This window comes from Choloepus didactylus, chromosome 13, assembly GCF_015220235.1.
Source record: "Choloepus didactylus isolate mChoDid1 chromosome 13, mChoDid1.pri, whole genome shotgun sequence".
NCBI lineage: Eukaryota > Metazoa > Chordata > Mammalia > Pilosa > Megalonychidae > Choloepus > Choloepus didactylus.
This window is the reverse complement of record NC_051319.1, coordinates 84,022,766-84,043,664: the sequence shown is the minus strand read 5'-3', so window position 1 is coordinate 84,043,664 and position 20,899 is coordinate 84,022,766. Positions and strand designations below refer to the sequence as shown.

The following is a 20,899-nucleotide window of genomic DNA, read 5'->3' as shown; positions in this document are numbered from 1 at the left end:
TTTAGTTCCAGGGCTTAAAAAAATTTTTTTTTAATTAAAAAATTTTTTTTAGTCCTATGGATTAAAAAAAATTTATTCTAGTAATAGCTATACTACCTATAATTTCCCTTTTAATTAAATTCATGTATATAATTCAGAGCTGTTATGTTCAAAATGTTGTGCTACCAACACCACCATCTATTACCAAGACTATACCATTATCCCAAACAGAAACTCTGTAAAATTTAAGAGTTAACACCCTATTCCCTACTCCCACCCCATCCCCTGGTAGCTTATATTCTAGATTATGACTCTGTGAGTTTGCCTATTTTAATTATTTCATATTGGCAATATTTGTCATTTTGTGTCTGGCTTATTTCACTCAACATCATGTCTTCAAGGTTCATTCATGTTGTCGCATGTATCAGAACATCATTCCTTTTTACTGTTGATAATATTCCATTGTGTTTATATACTGCATTTTGTTTATCCACTCATTGGTTGGACACTTAGGTTGCTTCCATCTTTTGGCAATTGTGAATAATGCCTCTATGAACATCAGTGTACTAATATCTGTTTGAGTCCCTACTTTCAATTCTTTTGGGTATTTACCTAGAAGTGGGATCACTGGGCCATATGGTAATTATATCCTTAACTTTCTGAGGAGTGTCAGTCTGCCTTCCACAGTGGCCATGCCATTTTACATTCCCATCAGTAATGGATGAGTGTTTCCATTTCTCCACATCATTTACAACACTTGTAATTTTCTGATTTTTTGAAAATAGTAGCTATTCTAGTGGGTGGGAAGCCGTATCTCCTGGTGGTTTTGATTTGCTTTTCCCTCATGGCTAAAGATGTTGAGCATCTTTTCATGTGCTTTCTGGCCATCTGTATATCTTCTTTGGAGAAATGTCTATTCAACTCTTTTGCCCATTTTTTAAGTTGGGTTGTTTGTCTTTTTCTTGTTAAGTTATAGGTTTTCTTCGTATATTCTGGATATTAAACCCTTTTCAGATATGTGGTTTCCAAATAGTTTCTCGTGTTGTTTGGTTGTCATTTTACTTTCATGGTAAAGTCCTTTGAAACACAAAAGTTTTTAATTTGATGAGATCCCATTTATCTATTTTTTTTTCTTTTTTTGCTTGTGCCTTGAATGTAAAGTCTAAGAAACCATTGCCTAAGAAGGCAAGGTCCTGAAGATTCCTTCCTATGTTTTCTTCTAGGAATTTTATAGTTCTAGTTCTTATATTTAGATCTTTGATCCATTTTGAATTGATTTTTGTATATGATGTGAGGTAGGGGGTCCCCATTCTTTCTTTTCTGTATAGAGATCCAGTTTCCTCAGCACTTGTATGATATATTTTTTTAAATTCATTTTATTGAGATATATTCACATACCATGCAGTCATACAAAACAAAGCGTACATTTGAGTGTTCATAGTACCATTACATAGTTGTGCATTCATCACCAAAATCAATCCCTGACACCTTCATTACCACACACACAAAAATAACAAGACTAATAATTAAAGTGAAAAAGAGCAATTAAAGTAAAAAGAACACTGGGTGCCTTTGTTTTTTTGTTTGTTTGTTTCCTTCCCCCATTTTTCTACTCATCCATCCATAAACTAGACAAAGGGGAGTGTGGTCCATATGGCTTTTGCAATCACATTGTCACCACTCATAAGCTACATTTTTATTGTATGATATTTTAAAGGAAGAAATGGTAAGGCTTGGTGGCAGGTTGGTCAGAAGCTTGAGTTTATCAATACAACCAAGAGTGGCCAGACCTTAGGCATCAATTCATACTAGCAAAATTTTTTTTTTTTTTTTTTAGAAGTAAGCAAAGAAATTCAGATACTTTATTAATTCAAACAAGCAAAGTAACATATATAGAAGAACTATATCATAACTAAAATGCTTTCTGTCCTCAAAGTACAAAAAAAGTAAAATCTACTTCTTCAAAGAATATATTTCATGTTTACAATCTAGGACCAGGAGTATGTTGAATTAAATATTACAGTTCATTCTCAAGGTATTTTAATGAGTATTTTTTATAACACCTGAAATTTCTAATCTAAACACAATTATGTACCAGATAACAATTTGGGTTTATAAATATATTGTAATGTATATTACTTTACCATATATAGAGAACCAGTGCAAACTCATACTTAATGCAATTATAGATTATATCTGAATGATATAATTAGCATTAAGGGTATTTATTTTATTTTATGGTTTCTTACCAATTTTTCATTTGTTTTCTACAGATGTGCAAGTTCCCAGAGACAGAAATCCTATTTGTGAATACACTGTTCCAAAAAGAAATGATACCCAATAGGACTTGTTGATTATATAGTCCTCATCCTGTTGCCATATGAATCCTCTCTATTTTTACAAAGAAAGCAGCTGATCAATAACTGGAAGTTCAGAACCTCACTTCTTCCACACTTCTATCATCTTTGTGTGCTCCAACAACAGAAGTCATATTGCCACTAGTCATTTGTTCTCTTGCGGTCGGGGTTACTGCTTCTAGGGGGAGTGGCGGCCGGTAGCCGAGCCCTCAGCTCTCGGGGCTGCTTAAAGGTTACCGGCGGCGGGGGCTCTTTCCCGGAGGCGAGGGCGAGGCGGAGGACGTGGCCAGAGTCCTCGGCGAGAGGCGTGCAAGGAGGGCGGCGATAGGGACAAGACACTCTTCATCCAGTAGGGGTATGCGCCAAAGAGATTTATTCAGGGGTGATTACAGGTTATATAGGTTGGTAAGAAGGGCAGGGCTGGAAACGGGGTGAAGTAGCCTTAAATGGCAATACTGAAGGAAGAGGGGCTAGGATTGGTTCTGAGAGGACGCAGGAGCCGTTGCAGCGGGCGGGGGTTGTTCTGGCCACGGTGCATGCGCGCTGGCGGTGGCAGGAGTGGCCTTGGCACCAGGGAGTGAGTGGGCAAGATAAGGAAGTGGGGAAAGGGCAGTTGGGAGAAAGGCGGTTTCCTCCGGCAAGCCTCCCCTGCCAGTGGCATTTTGGGTGAGGAAAAGGGAGCTGCCTTGACCTCGCTCCTCAGGCTCGGGGGGGCTGCAGAGGGCACTCACGCCCGTACCTACTACCCTCCCCAGGGGGTGATCAGGTCCCCTGGCCCAGGCCTGGCAAGCCGAGGTACAAGCTCAGTCCCCGCAATTCCCCTTTCTTTTCTAATTAGAGGAAGAGGCTTTACCGGAGAGGTCCGCTAAGGGTGAGGGAAGGGGGAGGTCAGGGAAGGGAAAAAGGGGTTGACGGTGGTTCAGCGAGGCTGGAGCTTAGTGTTGATGTGGTGCCCGGGCGCTTGACAATGGCTCCGCTGCAGCGGGCTGGGCGAAGGTGAGGGGTTTAAAGTTCAGGGGTTTAAAGTTCAGGGGTTTAAAGTTCAGGGGTTCAGAGAAGCTGGAACTCGAGGCGAGAGCGATGTTCAGGTGATTGAGAAGGGCCTCGCGGTCGGCGGGTTGACCGGTGGCGTTGAGGTCGCGGAGGGTTGGTTGTCATCTTGGAGTGGGGGGCGTCAGAGGTGGCGAGTCGCTGATACTGGATTTGCACGAACGAGGAAAAAATGGCATCTGTTTGTTTTCTTACAAGCTGGACAATTTTGCGGATGATGCAGGGTCCTAAGATGAGAGCTAGAATAATTATTAATAGGGGGCCAAGAAAAGGAAGGATGTATGGGAGGATGGGAGTGAAAAAACTGGACCAATAATTGGTGGCTTCACGATCTCTTTTACGCTTTTCCAGTCCCTCTCGGACCCTTTTCAGGCTGTCCTCGACGAGACCTGTGGAATTGGCATATACACAGCACTCTTCTCCTAGGGCGGCGCAGAGGCCTCCTTCTTTGAGGAGGAGAAGGTCAAGACCTCGGCGGTTTTGGAGCACGACTTCAGAGAGGGAATTGACAGAATTTTTTAGATGGTAAATAGCGTTTTGTAGGTGGCGAATGTCCTCGTCAACAGCCGCCCTGAGGTGAGTTAGGGCGGAGCCTTGACTGGCTAACGCAGCGATTCCGGTGCCAGCGCCGGCAAGACCTAGGAGGGAGGCAATTGTAAGGACGGTGATGGGCTCTCGCTTTTGCAGAAGGGCAGGAGCTGCAGTTTTTTCTTCGCTGTGGTATAAGACCCTAGGGATAAGGACAATTAGGAGGCAAGTTTCTTTATATTCACTGATGATATTCGTGCTGAGACAGGGGGTAAGTCCTGTAGAGGAGCAGAGCCATTGGGAGGAGTTATGAGGAATGAGAAATTTTGCCGAGCTGCTGGGAGATGAGTAGCTGGCACAGGCAGTGAGGTCGGGAGAGTTACTGGAGCGAGGACGGACGCACTTTCCCGTATAGGAGACTGAATGAAAGGTTAGGGGGACGGCAGAGGTATTCCAACTGCATTCCGAGGGGCTGTCTTCTGTGCTTTCTGAAAAGGAGAGGTTGGAGGCAACGGGCTCGTACAGTGAGGAAGAGGTGGAGAGGCAGAGCCAGCAGGAGGAGGTAAAATTGGGGTTGGAGGAGTTTACTGAGGCAAAGGCGGCTTGGATGAGGCTGAGGAGGGGAGAGGAATAACGAGAAGGGGGCAGAGGAAGCTGGGGTGGTGGGGTTGGCGATGCGTTGTTTGTAGCTGAGGTGCGGCCTCCGGATGCGCTGCTTGTACTTGAAGTGCGGCTGGAGGGCTTTTGAGCACAGGTTTCTTCGACTCTGGAGACAAAGGTGGCGAAAGGTTTACTTGGCTCCTGGAAGAGCTTGGTGAATTTATTAGGCCGACAGGCAGAGCAATTGGCAAACGCGCGTAAGGCGATGCCTCTGAGGATAGTCCAGAAGGCAGCAGGGGCATTAATATAAGCAGACGCATTTAGAAACGCTCCAGTGCCCAAATAGGCTTCGGGGGGATGATAGACTCCAATGGCTGCATCTTGCTCACTTTGCTTAGCTGCTTCTGCCTGGAAGTGAGCACGCCAGTCAACAAACTGACCGGGGTTAAAAATTGAACGGGCAAGCGAGGCCCAGTCTTGGGGGAGGCAAAAGTCCATGCCGAGATCCTGCAGTATTTGGGAAGCATATGGGCTACCTAACCCGTCCTCCTTGACGGCCTTGCGAAGCTGCTTGATAGTATCTAAGTCAATGGGATACCAGTCATGCGGCCTCTGTGGGGTGGGGGCAAGGTTAAGAGGAAAGCAGTGAAAGGCACGAGAGAAAGGAGGACGCGCTTGCAGAGGGCTTGGCGCGGGAGTGGGGGTAGGGGGAGCGTTGCCCCAAGGGTTGCCTTGAGGTGCAGAAGGCAGCCAGGGGTTGTTAGTCGGCAGGGTGGGAGGAACGGCGGCAGCTGCCGGTAGCGGCTCCGAAGGGGAGCTCGCCGGAGGGAGAGGCGGGAGTGGGAGGCCCCAAGCGTCGCAAGATGGCGGCGCGGTGGGCGTGGCTAAGACACAAGATGGTGGATCAGTCCCACCCTGTGAAAGGGTGGGGTCCAAGGCATAAGATGGTGGACTAGCTCCGCCCTGTGGAAGGGCGGGGTAAAGCGTATGTGGTTTCCGGCCCAGCTTAGGGCTGACGTCATCGCCGGAGCATTTCCTCCCCTCGATGGAAGAAGAAGGAGGAAGTTCGCCATCTTGGCGTGGCGCAGTGTTATTTTGCTTTTTGGGAGTCACCTCGAGCGCGTTGTTAATCTGCTCGACTAAGGACTCCGTGTCCGAGTCATGATTTGAATTAGTATCGCTATCCGAGTCTGTTGGCTGGGTTGATAGGGCCTCTTTGGATTTAACGGGGCCTCTATCAGGGGGGAGGGAGCCTTGAAGGCAGGAGCGGATGGTTATCAAGGTGGGGAGCAAGCCGGGAGGGAAACGCTTGCTCTCATGTTCCATGGCGTTAGTGACTCGATCAATAAGGCGATCATAAGTAACAGGGTCCCAAAGATGGCAAGTGGTGAGCCATGGGTTAAAGGGCAGCAGGAGATCCCAGTATATCTGCAGCTGCCGGACAGACACTTTACAGCTATGCGTGTCTAGGAGACCGGCCAGAGCACGAACTTGAGGTGCCTGACATGTAGATATACGATTACCCATAGCTGAGGGGAGAGGAGGGGGAGTTGTTCCCGAGCCGGGCCGGCCGGCTGGCGGGGAGGAGAAGGAGGAGTTGTTTATCGAGCAGAGAGAATGAGATAAACTGTGGCTGCAAGGCCGAAGGAGACGGCGAGAGCAGAAAGCAGTGCCCTTTGGCAACGAGAGCAGTCAGGGGGGGCGGTTGCAAAGAGGCACACGGCACCAAATGAGGAAATAAAGATACAAAGAACTACAGCAAAGTAATGGAGGGGAAGAGGGAGAGTGTTAGGAGGAACGGGGGTCATAGAAGTGCGCATACAAGAGGATGAAGAGAGCGTGGGGGAAGGGAGGAGTTCCTACTGGATGAAGAGAGCGTGGGGGAAGGGAGGAGCGGCTTCGGAGCAAGGAACCTCACACGGCTCCGGAAGCGGCGAGGGAGAGGCGGCCCTACCTTGCAGGCGAGGAAACGGGAAGCTGGAGAGGCGTCCGGGCGAGCGAGTGACCTGCCAAACTGTCGTGTGGAGACGTCCCTCACACGGGGCACCAGTTGCGGTCGGGGTTACTGCTTCTAGGGGGAGTGGCGGCCGGTAGCCGAGCCCTCAGCTCTCGGGGCTGCTTAAAGGGTACCGGCGGCGGGGGCTCTTTCCCGGAGGCGAGGGCGAGGCGGAGGACGTGGCCAAAGTCCTCGGCGAGAGGCGTGCAAGGAGGGCGGCGATAAGGACAAAAACACTCTTCATCCAGTAGGAGTATGCGCCAAAGAGATTTATTCAGGGGTGATTACAGGTTATATAGGTTGGTAAGAAGGGCAGGGCTGGAAACGGGGTGAAGTAGCCTTAAATGGCAATACTGAAGGAAGAGGGGCTAGGATTGGTTCTGAGAGGACGCAGGAGCCGTTGCAGCGGGCGGGGGTTGTTCTGGCCACGGTGCATGCGCGCTGGCGGTGGCAGGAGTGGCCTTGGCACCAGGGAGTGAGTGGGCAAGATAAGGAAGTGGGGAAAGGGCAGTTGGGAGAAAGGCGGTTTCCTCCGGCAAGCCTCCCCTGCCAGTGGCATTTTGGGTGAGGAAAAGGGAGCTGCCTTGACCTCGCTCCTCAGGCTCGGGGGGGCTGCAGAGGGCACTCACGCCCGTACCTACTACCCTCCCCAGGGGGTGATCAGGTCCCCTGGCCCAGGCCTGGCAAGCCGAGGTACAAGCTCAGTCCCCGCATTCTCTTGGAGCACTTTCAGTAATACCAACACAGGCTCCTTTTTCTATAATTGCTGGTTTTGTTATTCCTTCCTTTGTAGCACCAGGGACTGCTGAAGACTCGAGGGGAGGTTTTAGAAGAGGGTCAGGTGATGGAAAGGCAGCATGAGGGAGGCCCTGGACTCTGACTGGCAACTTTTGGAGAGTTTCAACCACATCTTCTTCACGTGCACTATAAGAACTACTGTCCTCCAACAAGGTTCTATTTTGTGGTCTCACAATGCTACGATATTCTTCTATGTTTTTCCTGAATTGCTGAGGAGCAGTCATTAGCTTTGTTAAGCTTGGTTTGGGGAGAGTCTTGGGATCAAAATCGAAGTCTTTATCATCTGATGTAGGACATGAATCATCAATGCCAGGTTTGTTGGAAAGCCTGCTTAAAGAGTCTTCTTCAGAATGCTCTTCCTCTCCTGGATTATTATTTTGAGAGGAACTCACAGGTAGCTTTTTTTCTTTATACTCAGAAATCAGTTTGTGACTGCTTTTTGTCTTATCAACTGCATGTATATTTGCTTCTTTATTTACTAAAAATTCCACCATTTGCTGTTTGTTTTCATCTACAGCAAGTAAAAGTGGTGTGAAGCCATCCTCGTTTCTTGCCTCAATATTTGCATTGTATGAAAGCAGTTTGGCTGCTATTGGTATATGCTGAGCACAGACAGCATAGTGGAGAGCCGTGTTGCCACTGGCATCCATAATATCTGGGTCAGCACCATGTTGTAGCAGAATGGTTGCACATTCCTCTTCCTTGCATTGTATAGCCTTCATCAGAGCTGTCCTTTGTTCACTGTCATAGACGTTCAGCTGGCACTTTCTCTCTACCAGGAGAGTTACCACTTCTGCATGGCCATTGGCACAGGCCAGATGCAGAGCGGTCTATTTTAAAAAGTCTTCTGTGGATTATTATTCAAACCAAGATCATCAGAGATTGCAGTTCAGAGACAAGTCTTACATCCCAAAGCACCAGGACACTCATTTTTCTCTAGTGATCACGGAACTTTCTCCAGAAGGGACCATATGCTGGGACATAAAACAAGCCTTTTCAAACACCTCTTCGTTCTCCCTTCGTTTCCGTTTTCTGGGTCTCCTGTTCACTGGAATCCATTTCGTGACCTCGGCGCTCACTTGCCGCGCGAGCCCGCACTCCGCCCCGGCCTGGCGCTCCTTGTGCAGCGGCTCCGGAGAAAGGAGACAGAGCCAAGTTTACCCGGGAGCGACCCCGGCCTCCCTCCCTCCCGTCCCCGCCAACTCGGCGCGCCGGCCTCTACCTCGCCCCGCGGGAGGTGAGCATCTAGCAAAATTTATAAAACTTTGAATTATAAATCAGGATGCTATTTCATTAAATTATAGTAGATGGTGTTATCTGCTTATTTGAAAATGGGAATCCATTTCCAGGCCACCTCTTTCTGGTTACAAATTATCCAATAACCATAAAGTTACTGTTTTGGTTCACTAAAGCTGCTGAAATGCAAAATACCAGAAATGGGTTGGCTTTTACAATGGAGATTTATTAACTTGCAAATTATAGTTCTTAGGCCATGAAAATGTCCAACTCAAGGCATCAACAGGCAGATAACTGGACTCTGAAGAAAGGCCGCCAGCATCTGGGACACCCCTGTCACATGGGAAAGCACGTGGCTGGCATCTGCTGGTCCTTCTTTCCCAGGTTTCATTGCTTTCAGTTTCTAACTTCAGTGGCTTCCCCTGTCAGCTTCTCTGAGGGCTTTCTCTCCAAGCTCTTTGGGTGTTTTCTCTCTCTGATCTCTCTTTGCCTTTTCTGCTTCTGTCCTCTCATAAAGGACTCCAGTAAAGGATTAAGACCCAGCTTGAATTGCGTGGGTCACATCTCAGTTGGAACAACCTAATGAAAAGGTCCCACCCACAATAGGTCTGCACCCAGCAAGAATGGATTAAAAGAACATGGCATTTTCTGGGGTACATAACAGCTTCAAACCAGCACAGTTACATTCGAAGAACATGGTATTTTAAAATAAGGAAGCTAAGTTCCTGAAGAGATTTTTTTTCTTTTGAACTGTGAAGGATTGCATCACCCTTCTTCACTGAACTGCCTACCTGTCACATAGATTGCAAACTTCACATCCTCTGGTTAGGATACCTTCTCTTTTGGACAGTGTTGGAGGTATGTTGACATATTCTGCTATGTAGTATTTTTTTAAGGAACTATTTAAAGAATTTGCACTTGTTATTTTTGACATCAGTTTTCATCATTTAGCAACCAGTAGTCCACTATCCACTGGTTTGCTTCTTTAGATTAAATTCTGTGCAGTTTTTATACCAGACTATTCTTCCTTTCCTTAGTTCTTTGAGCTCCCAAGGGGACTAAGGGAGGCATGAGGAGCAATACTCCTTCTTCCTTTTCTCCTTTTTAATTGGTTCTTTGGCCACATCATCACAAATGGAGAAATCAGTCATCTGGAACCATCAGGCTTCCCATCCTTTAAGTGGTGACCTGGAGGAAGAAAAAAGGGCAGTTTCAGCTTTTAGGGGCTCTTGGCTCAAATTTCTACTAGAATGGTTGAGGAAGAGGCTGGCTATTTCAGTCATGAATGATTAAGTTCTTCAAGGCTAAACCTATACATATTAAATTTCAATTTTGTGGTGGTAAATGCAACCAAATTGGATTGCTTTTAAAACTACACACAGGCAAGATGGCAGACTGGTGAGCTGTATGTTTTAGTTACTCCTCCAGGAAAGTAGGTAGAAAGCCAGGAACTGCGTGGACTGGACACCACAGAGCAATCTGACTTTGGGCATACTTCATACAACACTCATGAAAACGTCGAACTGCTGAGATCAGCGAAATCTAAGCCCAATACAGAAAGCTTCAGAGACTTTCAATTTGGGCACGTCAATTCAAGAGCAGAACTAAGAGAGCTCTGGGACAAAAGGCAATAATTCAGTGGCTGAGAAAATGTCCCGGCCGGCGGGACGTTCAACGGAAGCTCCAAATCCTGTGAGGGAGGAATGGTATGGGACAAGAGACACGAGGAACGACAGCAAGACAGGTTTCTGATCAAGCTGCAAAACTTTATTGAAGAGGCAGGGTATATATACCCTAAGGTAGAGGGAGTGGCTAGTACGAATGGGTGGCGGCCTAGGATTGGCTGCTGCTGTTGCTAGGGCGGATGGCAGATGTAAGGCTAGCACAGGATTGGTGGCTACTGTTGCTGGGGTAGAAGGCAGGTAGTAAAGCTAGCACTCTAGATGTGAATCTTAGGCGCAAACGGCTATCACTTCCATAGAAGGCTGAGGGCAACTTAAGCCGCTATTGCATCAGCCCCAGCTGTCATGTTGCATATCTCCGGCATCGCTGAGGGGGGATTTTATACATGCTACCTTAATCGTCCCCAACATCTCCTCCCTTTGTTTTTCAAAAGGATGGAGGAAGAATGCTGATCGAGCACTCTTTTGGCATTAACCTGCTGGGGGAAATAGAGGCCTCATTCCCCAAGTTGTTTGTGGCTCTGTTTTTCTGGGGAGGGGAGTTTTTGGCAGAGCAAAACCCCTATGCAAATGAGGCATATTTCTCAAGGAGCTCGAAAATGGCCTTTAGTTGCTTTGGCCCTCCTTTGCAGTGCTTTGCCTCGCACCCAGCGGTACCAATCATAGCATACGCTAGAAGCATATTTTCGAGTTATATGCTGCTCCCGTAGGAGGGGGTTTCTTACCCGTAAGGGTGGGTAGCAGTCAGATGATCTGGATCCAAACCCTGGTCAGCGAGGTGAAGCCGGTGATAATGCACTTGAATAGGCTTGCTTAGGGCAGAGTCAATTTGATCCTTAACTAGCTGTATTATTCTTTTTATGGCCCAAGGAGCAAAAGATATTATAAGGATTATGGTTACTAAGGGGCCTAGTATAGGAAGGAGGTAAGGGAGGATTCCATTAAGTCCCCAGGAGATACCCCCTTGGGTTTCTCGCTCACGTTTGCGATTTTCAATTCCTTCCCTAAGTTTGGTCATAGAATCCTTAACTATGCTAGAATGGTCAGCGTAAAAGCAGCATTCCTCGCCCAGCACAGCACAAAGCCCTCCTTGCTTAAGGAAAAGCAGATCTAAGCCTCTCCTGTTTTGGAGAACAACCTCCAATAGGGACGTAAGGGATTTTTCAAGATGGGTAATGGAGGTTTCAATGCAGGCTAAATCTTCGTCTATAGCAGCTCTTAGGTGGGAGAAGCCTTGGTTTTGGAGAACGATAGAGGCAGTTCCGGTGCCTAGGCCAGTAATACCTAAAAGAGAAGCAATAGTAACAACCGTAACAAGTTCTCTTTTCTTTCTTAGCATGGCTGGAGACTGCGCGACCAAGTGGTGATAAAGGTCTTCCTCTGTATGAAAGAGGACATGGGGTAACACAGCCACTAAGAGGCACATTTCCCCTGTTTCAGTTAGGGCTTTTGCTGATACGCAAGAAGTAAGCCCCGTGGAAGAGCACAGCCATTTTGCCCCTGTTGGGGGGATATAGAATTTACCAGGCGATGGAGAGGACGACTGTGCACAGACTGTTTTTAAGGAGGCAGAAATATTACCAATACAATGCCCAGAGTGAAGAACGGATTGCATAGTGAGACCAATTTTTCTTGCATTCCAAGGGCATTGGGAAGGATTGTCTTCATTAGAAGTATTAAATGTAACATTAAGAGCTATAGCATCATAATAAGGAGGCTTGGCAGAGAAACACAGCCAACAACTACGAGTAAAATTAGGCTGGGAGGAGTTTAGAGAGAGAAAGGTGGCTTGGAGTAGTGGCCAAAGCGGGCTGTCAAATGATATGGACGGGCTTGAGGACGACAATATTGGGATGCTAATAAAAGGGGGAGTAGTGGGGTGAATTTTGGAAAGATTTGTACGGGGCGTGCTCGGGACAGGAGGGGTAGCTGGAGGCGCGAGCACTATATTTGGTCCAATGGCAGAAGGTTTTTGCTGTACTGCTTCCTTCTTTATTACGATAAGAGTTCCTGGGTCGGTTGATGAAAATAAGTAGATTCGAAAGTCCCATGTCCGACCGTTTAACCAAGAGTTATCAGTGGGGAGTTGTACGGTGAGATTTAATTTTTCACAATTTGAGTCACCGAATGTAGATAAGGTGGTGCGTTTACCGAGTGTGCAGCCAAGGGGGGACCATTTTAAAGTTAGGTAGTGATCAGGGGCGGAAGGTTTCCAATTGGTAGCTAATGTTTCACACCCCCAGTATGCACAATAGTACTGGTTGGGAGTATTGCAATATTGTTTTCTGGGGTTGGAGGCCGGGCACATGTAATATTGGGCTTTGTTAAGGCATGGTGTGCCGTCTGAACATTTAATTAGATCACTGGCATAAACAAGGAAGGAGGGGCATCCTGCTGTAACTTGGGTTTGTATAACTGTGGAATCTTCCCATCGTGCTAAGGTCCATTTCCAAGGCTGATGGGGGTTGGAGTTGCCGAAGGTGGCATGCACACTTTGCAGGAGAAAATATAAGGCGGCAACTTTAAATGGCAGTAGGCATAAGAAAGCCATACTAATAGAGGCTATAGGTTCTTCCCTGTTAAGGGAGACAAGCTAGCAAAGTAATACACCCTACAATGCACAAATATGCTATAGCAAGCAGGGATCTTTCTAACGGATTCCAATCTTTTGGGGCAACAGTTGCTAATCCCGCTGCAAACAGCAAAGCCAGAAGACCAATTAAGAAAAGCCAATAGTAATTTAAGTGGTAATTCATGTGATTAGTGATGGAATAAACCTGTAAGCAGGACTTCTCTCCACTTCCGGTTGTGTGCGGGCTGGTCGTCTCCGGATGGGTTATAGCAGGAGTTATTGATGCCCTGGAAGAGAAAAGAAAGACATTTTTCTCAGGGAGAGGCTTCTACCCTGGAAAGGTTATCATTAAGAGGAGGGGAAGGAAGTGTCTCAGGGGTTTGTTTCGGCAATGAAGAATTAATGTGTTTTATCAGCCGTTCTGGAAGCCAATGAGGACCTTCCCTCTGTTGATCGTATATGCAAGCAGAGCCTCGTCCCCAAATAATCACGGGGTCAGGCCCATTCCATTCTGACGTTAAGGGGTCACGCCACATAACAGTGGCTTGTTGCGTTTGCGTTTTGGGATGCCAATGTCTGTCAGCTGCAGATTGTCCTTCATCATCCAGAGTTAGGAAGTTAAGAACAAAAAGAGCGTGATGTAAAAGGTCTCGAGGTCGTTGTTTGGTGAGATTGAGAGTACTTTCGGCTAAACGGCACAGGGCATTTTTTAAGGTGCGATGTGCTCGTTCTACCATTCCTTGCCCCTGGGGGTTATACGGTATTCCCGTGATATGCTTAATTTGTAATTGTTGACAGAAGGTTTGAAAATTTTTTCCAGTATATCCAGGCCCATTGTCTGTTTTAATGATTTTAGGTTGGCCTAAAATAGCGAAGCAATGTAGTAAATGAGAAATAACATGCTTCGAAGCTTCTCCTGTTTGCAAACTAGCTTGAAAAATGGCCAGGTTGCTTACAATTATAGAATGTTGGAGGCTTTGCTTGTGCCGCGAAATTTTTGTGCTGCGCTGCACAATTTTGAAGAGTGGCGCCAATAGCTATTCCAAGGGTTTGAGTGGGCCCGATGCCAGAACAGAGCTTTATATAATTATTAAGATTAGTATTACGAAAGGGACGGATTGCTGCTTGGCAGGCAGCGTTAGCATTTTCATAGGCCAGGTGTTTAATAAAATCACTTTCGTTTTCGCTAGCCCCAAATAAGCGCTCAGCCATGTTTTGCAGGCGGCTAAGGAAATCAGTATACGGCTCATCAGGCCCCTGTCTTAATTTAGCAAGAGAGGCAGTGGTGGCGCCCTTTTGCGGAAGTTTTTTCCATGCTCTAAGCGCGGCCGTTTGTATTTGCACTAAGAGACCTGGGGGGAATTGAGCCTGCTTATCACTCTGATGGTAGGGACTTTGACCTAAAAATTTATTTAAGGTCCAAGTTTTAGAAGTGGCCTTACGGGCATTGCGGGTGGCATATTTTTTACAATGCTCCTCATAATCAGATTTCCATAACAGGAAATCACCGCCAGACAAGGCAGCTCTGGCTAGCTGGAAGCAATCATTAGGAATAAGTTCCTTTTCACTAAGGCTCTCCAGTAGGGCGAGCGTGAAGGGAGCGGTAGCGCCATAATCACTCACTGCCTTTTTTAATTTCTCTAGATATGTTAGACTAAGTTTTTTATATTTAGCAGTTGAGGTGGAACTAGATTCCTCCTGCTCTCCTTCGCTAGAGTCGGGAGAATCTGATTTATTACTCTCCTCGCTATCGCTACCAGAATCGCCATTTTTGGAACCCGCGACACCATGTTGAGAACCGGCAGCGCCATTTTGGGAGCCGGCGACGCCATTTTGAGAATCTCGAGTCTGACTACGCGTAACCGGAAAAGCATAGGCGCGGCGAGTACAATGGAGGCACGATGAGCGGGCATTTTCTGGAAGCGAAAGGGCTGCAATGCTTTGAGTTGCCGACCGGAGGTCCGCGAGCAAATCGGCGGTATGCTGCCGCTCCTGTTTAAAAGTTTCTCTAAAAGTATCGGCGTGTAGCCGGAGATTTTCTGTGGCTTCTTCTAAAGCATGAAACTGAGATAAGGGCATGACTGGATAAAAATGAGAATATGGTTTGAAAAAATCGGGTGCATAAGGGGGTGGCCGAAACGGAGGAAGGGAGTTGCTTTCTAAAGAGGGAGAAATTTTAACCTCCGGTTCCTCCAAAGTGGGAGAAATTTTAGCCTTTGGTTTGATTTCATACTGATCGGGCGACAAACTGACTTGACTGGTTGGGGTATTTGGCCTATCCCTGTTAGAATTTTCGTTTAAAGGATATTCAGGCATGTTAATAATTACTGAGCCGCATGCTGAAGCAGGGCGAGAGTGCTCTCTCAAAGCTTCCTCTCCTAATTTACAGAGGTTTTGAACGTCTGGAGCTGAAGAGTGGACTTTTATTTTTTTTTTTTATTTTTTTTGAAAATCTTTTCTTTTTTATTTTTAAGGAAATATTTAATAACACAATCCCAAGAACATGTTCTACTTATTTATTTGGAAAAATAGAAGCTAGGGACCACTCTTTATCCCATGACAATATGTTGTATGAGAGAAAACAAAAACAATCATTGTTATGACTTTGAAAAATATTACCTTAAAAAATACTTATATTGATAAGCTTTAAAAAAAATACTGTTAAAAACATTGTTAAGGGAATTTTTTTTCTACCTGTATTACTGGTTCAACTTCTGGTGAGAGGTATGCTAACAGAAAATTTAGAAGCTATGGCTTTTAGGGAATTAAAGTAAAGCAGCAAAATATAATTGATTTGGAAAGATTTCAGAAAAGAGATCTGGAATAGGATTAAAAAGGCAATAAGCTCCAGAAAAGTTATCCACAAGCCAAGATAATGCAGAAATAGAGTATCAAAAGCACTGTGAAGATCCATTGTGAAGTGAATATCCAGAGATTGCTTTACACCCTGTCTGGTCACAAGTAAAATAAAAACGTAACTTGGGTGCTGCCTCAGAAGTCATCAGCAATGGAAAAGGTAAAAAAAAGTTATAATATTTTTTCTCCTCTTCAGGAGTTTTAACCTCCACTCATCCCTAACCTTCTTACCTAAGCTTCGTAAAAATGATGGTCTTTGGATCTAGCTCCCAGAGGCAACTGCAGCAGCACAAATGATCCATTTCTATTCCTCTAAAGATTCAACTTCAATACTGCAGTACTCCTGAGTCTAGTGTATGAAAAGAGCAAACTTTCTGCCCAGGTCACCACAAGGTAATTGCTGAAATAGCACATCCTCAGATTGGCTATGGGGCTTTTATCTCCAGCCACCTTCTATCTTGCAGACAGAAGCTCTGAGACCAACCAACTTTTAAAGTTCTCTTGTGTATAGGACTGTTTCCTTGTGTATAGAACTCAGGGAAATAGCTCCATAGCCTCAAACATTAATATTTGAAGACTTATGGATTACAGGCGTGTCTGTGGTATGCAAACTAACCTTATTTAATTAGGTCAGCGATCAAATAATGCATCAATTCCAACAGCTTCTTCCATCTACCCACCCTTGCCCAGCACCTTGGATCACATTTATCCCAAGGTATTTAATATGGTTTAATCTCTATATCTGCCATAAAAGTTTTTGCCTTCAGTCAAAATTATTTGAAAATTTTCTAGTGTTAGAGACTGAGGCAGTAGCTCACCAAAAGGGGTGGGAGAATCTTCCAAGAACTTGTACACATGCTGGCCCTAGCAGTCTCACAGGTGATTAGCCTGGAGCTCATATTCCAGGTAAAGGAAATGCTAAAAGAAGCCCACTGAAAGAGCGGAGGAGGAAGACTCAAGCATTTGGGGCCCAGACAACATACCTGAGAGGAATGACTGCAGGGGGGAAAACCACATTCTGAGCATGTCCCTTTCCAAATACCCTTGGGTAAAATGTGCTTCGAGGGAACAAGTACCAGAGAGAATAAGCCAGACAGAAATAGGCAAAATTCCCAAAGACAGAAACCTGATGCAGAAAAGTTAAAATATGTGATCATATGAAGCTGGGTAATATGGGAAAACATTAACTTCAATTGTTTCAAAAAAAAGATCCTAAGCCAAAGCTTGTGTGAATCAGATTTGACAGTAGAAATAGCACTTGATGAGAAGAATTTGAAGTGCAGTTTTCATAGGCCATTAGGATAACAAGAGGTTTCCCCCTCTTTGTGCCTTTACTTTGCCATGCTCTGCCTCTCTGGGTGATCTGGGTTTTAAGAACCTAGGTAGTTCTGCTGTGCAGGCAGGCAATGATTCCAGCCTCTGACTCTCAGGCAGAAGAGCCAGTTTCACCAGAAAGTGTTCAAGGAAGGGACTGTGGGAGGATCACAGCATTAGCAGAGGGACAAGAAAAATATGAAATGTGGGTTTCTTGGCTGAAAACACTAAAACTCCACCCTAAGAAGGGGTGTTTATGAGTAACAGGGGGTGGGGCCTGGAATAGGCAATTTTCTCCTGAATCCAGCTACACGATTACTGGTGGTTGATCTGCTAGGTCATGTAGCTGAGGAGACAGGATGCTGCAGGTTTAAAAATCAGCTCATGCTCAGCAGCACAGTGTGAAGTGTCAGCATTCTTTGATGTACAGTTTAAGTGGTGAGTCCCCCTGAGCAACCTAACAGGAGTGGTGGGACCATAACCACCAGGCACATGGGAGCAAATGCCAGGAAGTGAAGCTACCTACTTCTACAATGTGAACCCATGCTTTGTGGCCTGCTGAGGGGCAGGGGAGGAAGTCCCTTCCAGCTGCAGATCTCAAAGGGAAAGAAACACTCTGTGGAGCACTGGCTCCAGTTAAGAGCATTCTTAAGAGGGGAAGAGGTCAAGATAAGGCTGTTGCTTTAGAAAGGGAGGGGTTTCCTTATGCTGTTGCCTCTATGTTCTGTGCAAACCTCTCTAAATACTTAATATGGCTCTGAGCAACATGAATTAACAGACCATGTTCAAACTGCAGACATCTGTAAAGTATTCTTTGTAAAAAGCTAGGTAATATCATTGAAATTAGGGTAATAGGGCCAGGGACTTACTCCCAGCAGGAAATTAATCTAAACTGAGTTTGTATTGGACTGAGTATAGTCCTCCTTCCTCAATCATAGCAACCCCCAAAGTACTCCTTTTTTTTAAAGGTACACTGTAGTAAAGAGATTGCCAAGGGCTCTCAAATAACTGGGTAAGAGTTTTCTGAGAAGAGCATGGCAGAAAGACTACAGATGATGCCATGTGGTCTGGTGCCATCCCCATCAGTGTTTTCATGGATCCCACTGGGTCCAGCAAGAAACTCCTCAAGGAGTAAGAAAAGTTAGGCTCAGAGCTCCTTCTTCCCACATTGGCACATGTGCCAGCAATACATTTAGGGTGTGTCTGACTGAATTATTCAGCTTTTAGCTTTTTTTAAAGGAAATCAAAATTACGATAACCCCCTTCCCAACCATGGCCCCCAAATCACCCATCAACATGGCCCATTGCTTAAAGGACTTGGCAAGTCAGTTTGCTTCAGAACAGAAGGCAAACACTATAGTGTGAAGAAAAGGCCTCTGGGTAGATACACCACTTCCTTCTTCTGCCCACTCTTCAGGGGCAAAATATTAGTTCTACTTACTCCATTTGAAAGACTAATTTTCTTTAAATTAATAAAAATGACAATTTCCCTGTCAAGATCACATGAATACAAACAGTAAAGCAAAGTCCTTGGAGAGGGTAGAGGGATGCAGAACAGGCTTCTAAGGTATAGTCAGCCTCCTCCTTGGTGTGGGCGATTGATACCTCTTGGAGGATGGGCTGTTTGGTTCCCCCATCCCAGATCCTCTTGCCCCAAAACTCTCCTTTGTAGTTGTCCTTGGGTTTAGTGTTGGGATCACAATTTGGAATTCAACAGAGAGCCTCTGAAAGTGATAGGCCAGAGGAAGGGGAAAGGGAAGGAGGAATGGCAAATTAGTCCTCTTCATCCTCACTGATATCATAGGCTGCAGCCTTGTGCCTGGAGAGGTTTGCTGGAGAGGAAGGTGGGGAAGTCTTGCCAGAGAAGGGCCATCGAAAAGGGGAAGGGGAACGTTCACGAGTAGGGCTGCTGCTGGGACTCTGCTTTGGACTGATGGCCTGCAGCATCCGGCCTTTTCCTTCTTTCAGCATATGTTTCTTCTGAACAAATTCTTTTGACCTTTCTTCCACGTCTTTCACTTTCTTCTTTACTTTGTCAACCCGCTCCTGCAAATGGTATTTCTTCTCATTGATAAAGCTGACATTGAGCTCCTTAGCTGTGTAGCCTCTCTGTAGGTTTCGTCTCGCATACACATCATAGTCCCGGACAATTCGGGTGATGATGTCTGATGTGGAGATACCTTCTGTCCTCTGTGTTGGAGCAAACATGCCTGCTTCCTTGATGTGCTTATAAACATCATCACTCCCAGCAGAAGAATAAGGGATGTCATCATGGGCTACAAAATCAATCCGGTGTTCTGCCAGGAACTCGGGTGTCAGGGTCCAGGGGGCATTCCTCACCACTTCATCCACATAGCGGCAATGCTGCACTGCATCGTAGCGCTCATTTTCATTCATCACCGTGAAGCCTTTGAAGTTGTGCGTCAGCTCATCACTGCAGACTCCCACAATGAGATATGTATTAGGGAAAAGGTTCTTTGCTTGCATCAGAGCCCGGGCATGACCAGAGTGAAATAAGTCAAATATTCCATCTGCATAAACTCTCACAGGCCGGTCATAAGGAGTTCCTCTGCAGGCTTCTTCCATAGTTACCCTGACATAAGGCTTACTAGAGTCAACTTTAATTTCATCAGAAAAAGGAGCTGGCTGCCGTAAGCCTACTGCAGAGCGTGGCACTTTTGAAGGAATTCCATCTTCCTGTGTTGCCCCATTGGGTCCAGGTGCCTCTTTCCTCCTCTTTCTTGCATTGACTTTGGCTGAACTGTGTGTGTCCATCTTCCTTTAACTGCAACTCACACTCGCCGGTGCCCCTGCCCCGTAGGATTTCTGTCCGGCGCCGCGTCACGGACTAGGGAAGTTGAGGAGGTTGCGGGGAGACGCCCGGGAAAGGGAGCTCACGAACAGCGGACCGGAAGTCCCGCCCTCTGCCCGCCCTCTCCAAGAGTGGACTTTTAGAATTTCATTAATTAGGTTCCAATAAGAAAAGGCAGTAACCGGGACCTTTTCAGGACCAAAGGTTCGAAAATAATCTTTTAAACAATCTCCAACTCTTAGCCAGCACTGGTGATCTATAGTACCTTCTTGAGGGAACCAAGGGCAGGTTTGTAACAGGAAATTAAAAAAGCGCGTGAGATCTTTTTTCTTTACTCGTGTTCCTCATGCCTTGAGTGATTGCTTAACTTGACTAACATATAATTCGTGTTGGGAAATTCCTTGTCCCATGATAAGGGTGGGGGGGCTTACCTTTTGTTGCTTTCTTTTCTTCTTCTTCTTTCCTTTCGCCGGCACTGATCGACTGGTGAACGGATCTGTCGCGCGAGCGCGCTTCCCCGCGGTGATCCCTGGTGTGGTTTTCTTTCTTTCTTTGACTGCTGAACGGATCTGTCTCGCGACCGAGTTTATTTGCGGCGATCCCGGGTGCGGTGAGTGTGAGGTACCTCTCTCCTTGAGTGCGGCGTTCCGTCTCTCACAGAACTTCGAGCCCCACGTTGGGCGCCAGTTTGTCCCGGCCGGCGGGACGTTCAACGGAAGCTCCAAATCCTGTGAGGGAGGAATGGTATGGGACAAGAGACACGAGGAACGACAGCAAGACAGGTTTCTGATCAAGCTGCAAAACTTTATTGAAGAGGCAGGGTATATATACCCTAAGGTAGAGGGAGTGGCTAGTACGAATGGGTGGCGGCCTAGGATTGGCTGCTGCTGTTGCTAGGGCGGATGGCAGATGTAAGGCTAGCACAGGATTGGTGGCTACTGTTGCTGGGGTAGAAGGCAGGTAGTAAAGCTAGCACTCTAGATGTGAATCTTAGGCGCAAACGGCTATCACTTCCATAGAAGGCTGAGGGCAACTTAAGCCGCTATTGCATCAGCCCCAGCTGTCATGTTGCATATCTCCGGCATCGCTGAGGGGGGATTTTATACATGCTACCTTAAT

The 20,899-nt window shown here is 46.2% G+C and overlaps 3 protein-coding genes across 7 annotated transcripts in view; 1 reads left to right on the top strand and 2 right to left on the bottom strand.

The window, feature by feature from the left end:
• The window catches only part of NRG2 (neuregulin 2), a 340,647-nt gene that overhangs the window by 51,402 nt on the left and 268,346 nt on the right, over nt 1-20,899 (top strand). The window lies entirely within an intron of this gene.
• Nucleotides 7,212-18,242, bottom strand: LOC119508382 (ankyrin repeat domain-containing protein 26-like). Its single transcript, XM_037802002.1, has 3 exons — nt 18,222-18,242; nt 8,301-8,438; nt 7,212-8,138 (listed from the first exon to the last, which is right to left on the bottom strand). The coding sequence occupies exons 1-3, from the start codon at nt 18,240-18,242 to the stop codon at nt 7,212-7,214; spliced, it is 1,086 nt and encodes a 361-aa protein (XP_037657930.1).
• Nucleotides 16,989-19,814, bottom strand: LOC119508593 (choline-phosphate cytidylyltransferase A-like). Its single transcript, XM_037802315.1, has one exon. The coding sequence runs from the start codon at nt 19,741-19,743 to the stop codon at nt 18,742-18,744; it is 1,002 nt and encodes a 333-aa protein (XP_037658243.1). The 5' UTR covers nt 19,744-19,814; the 3' UTR covers nt 16,989-18,741.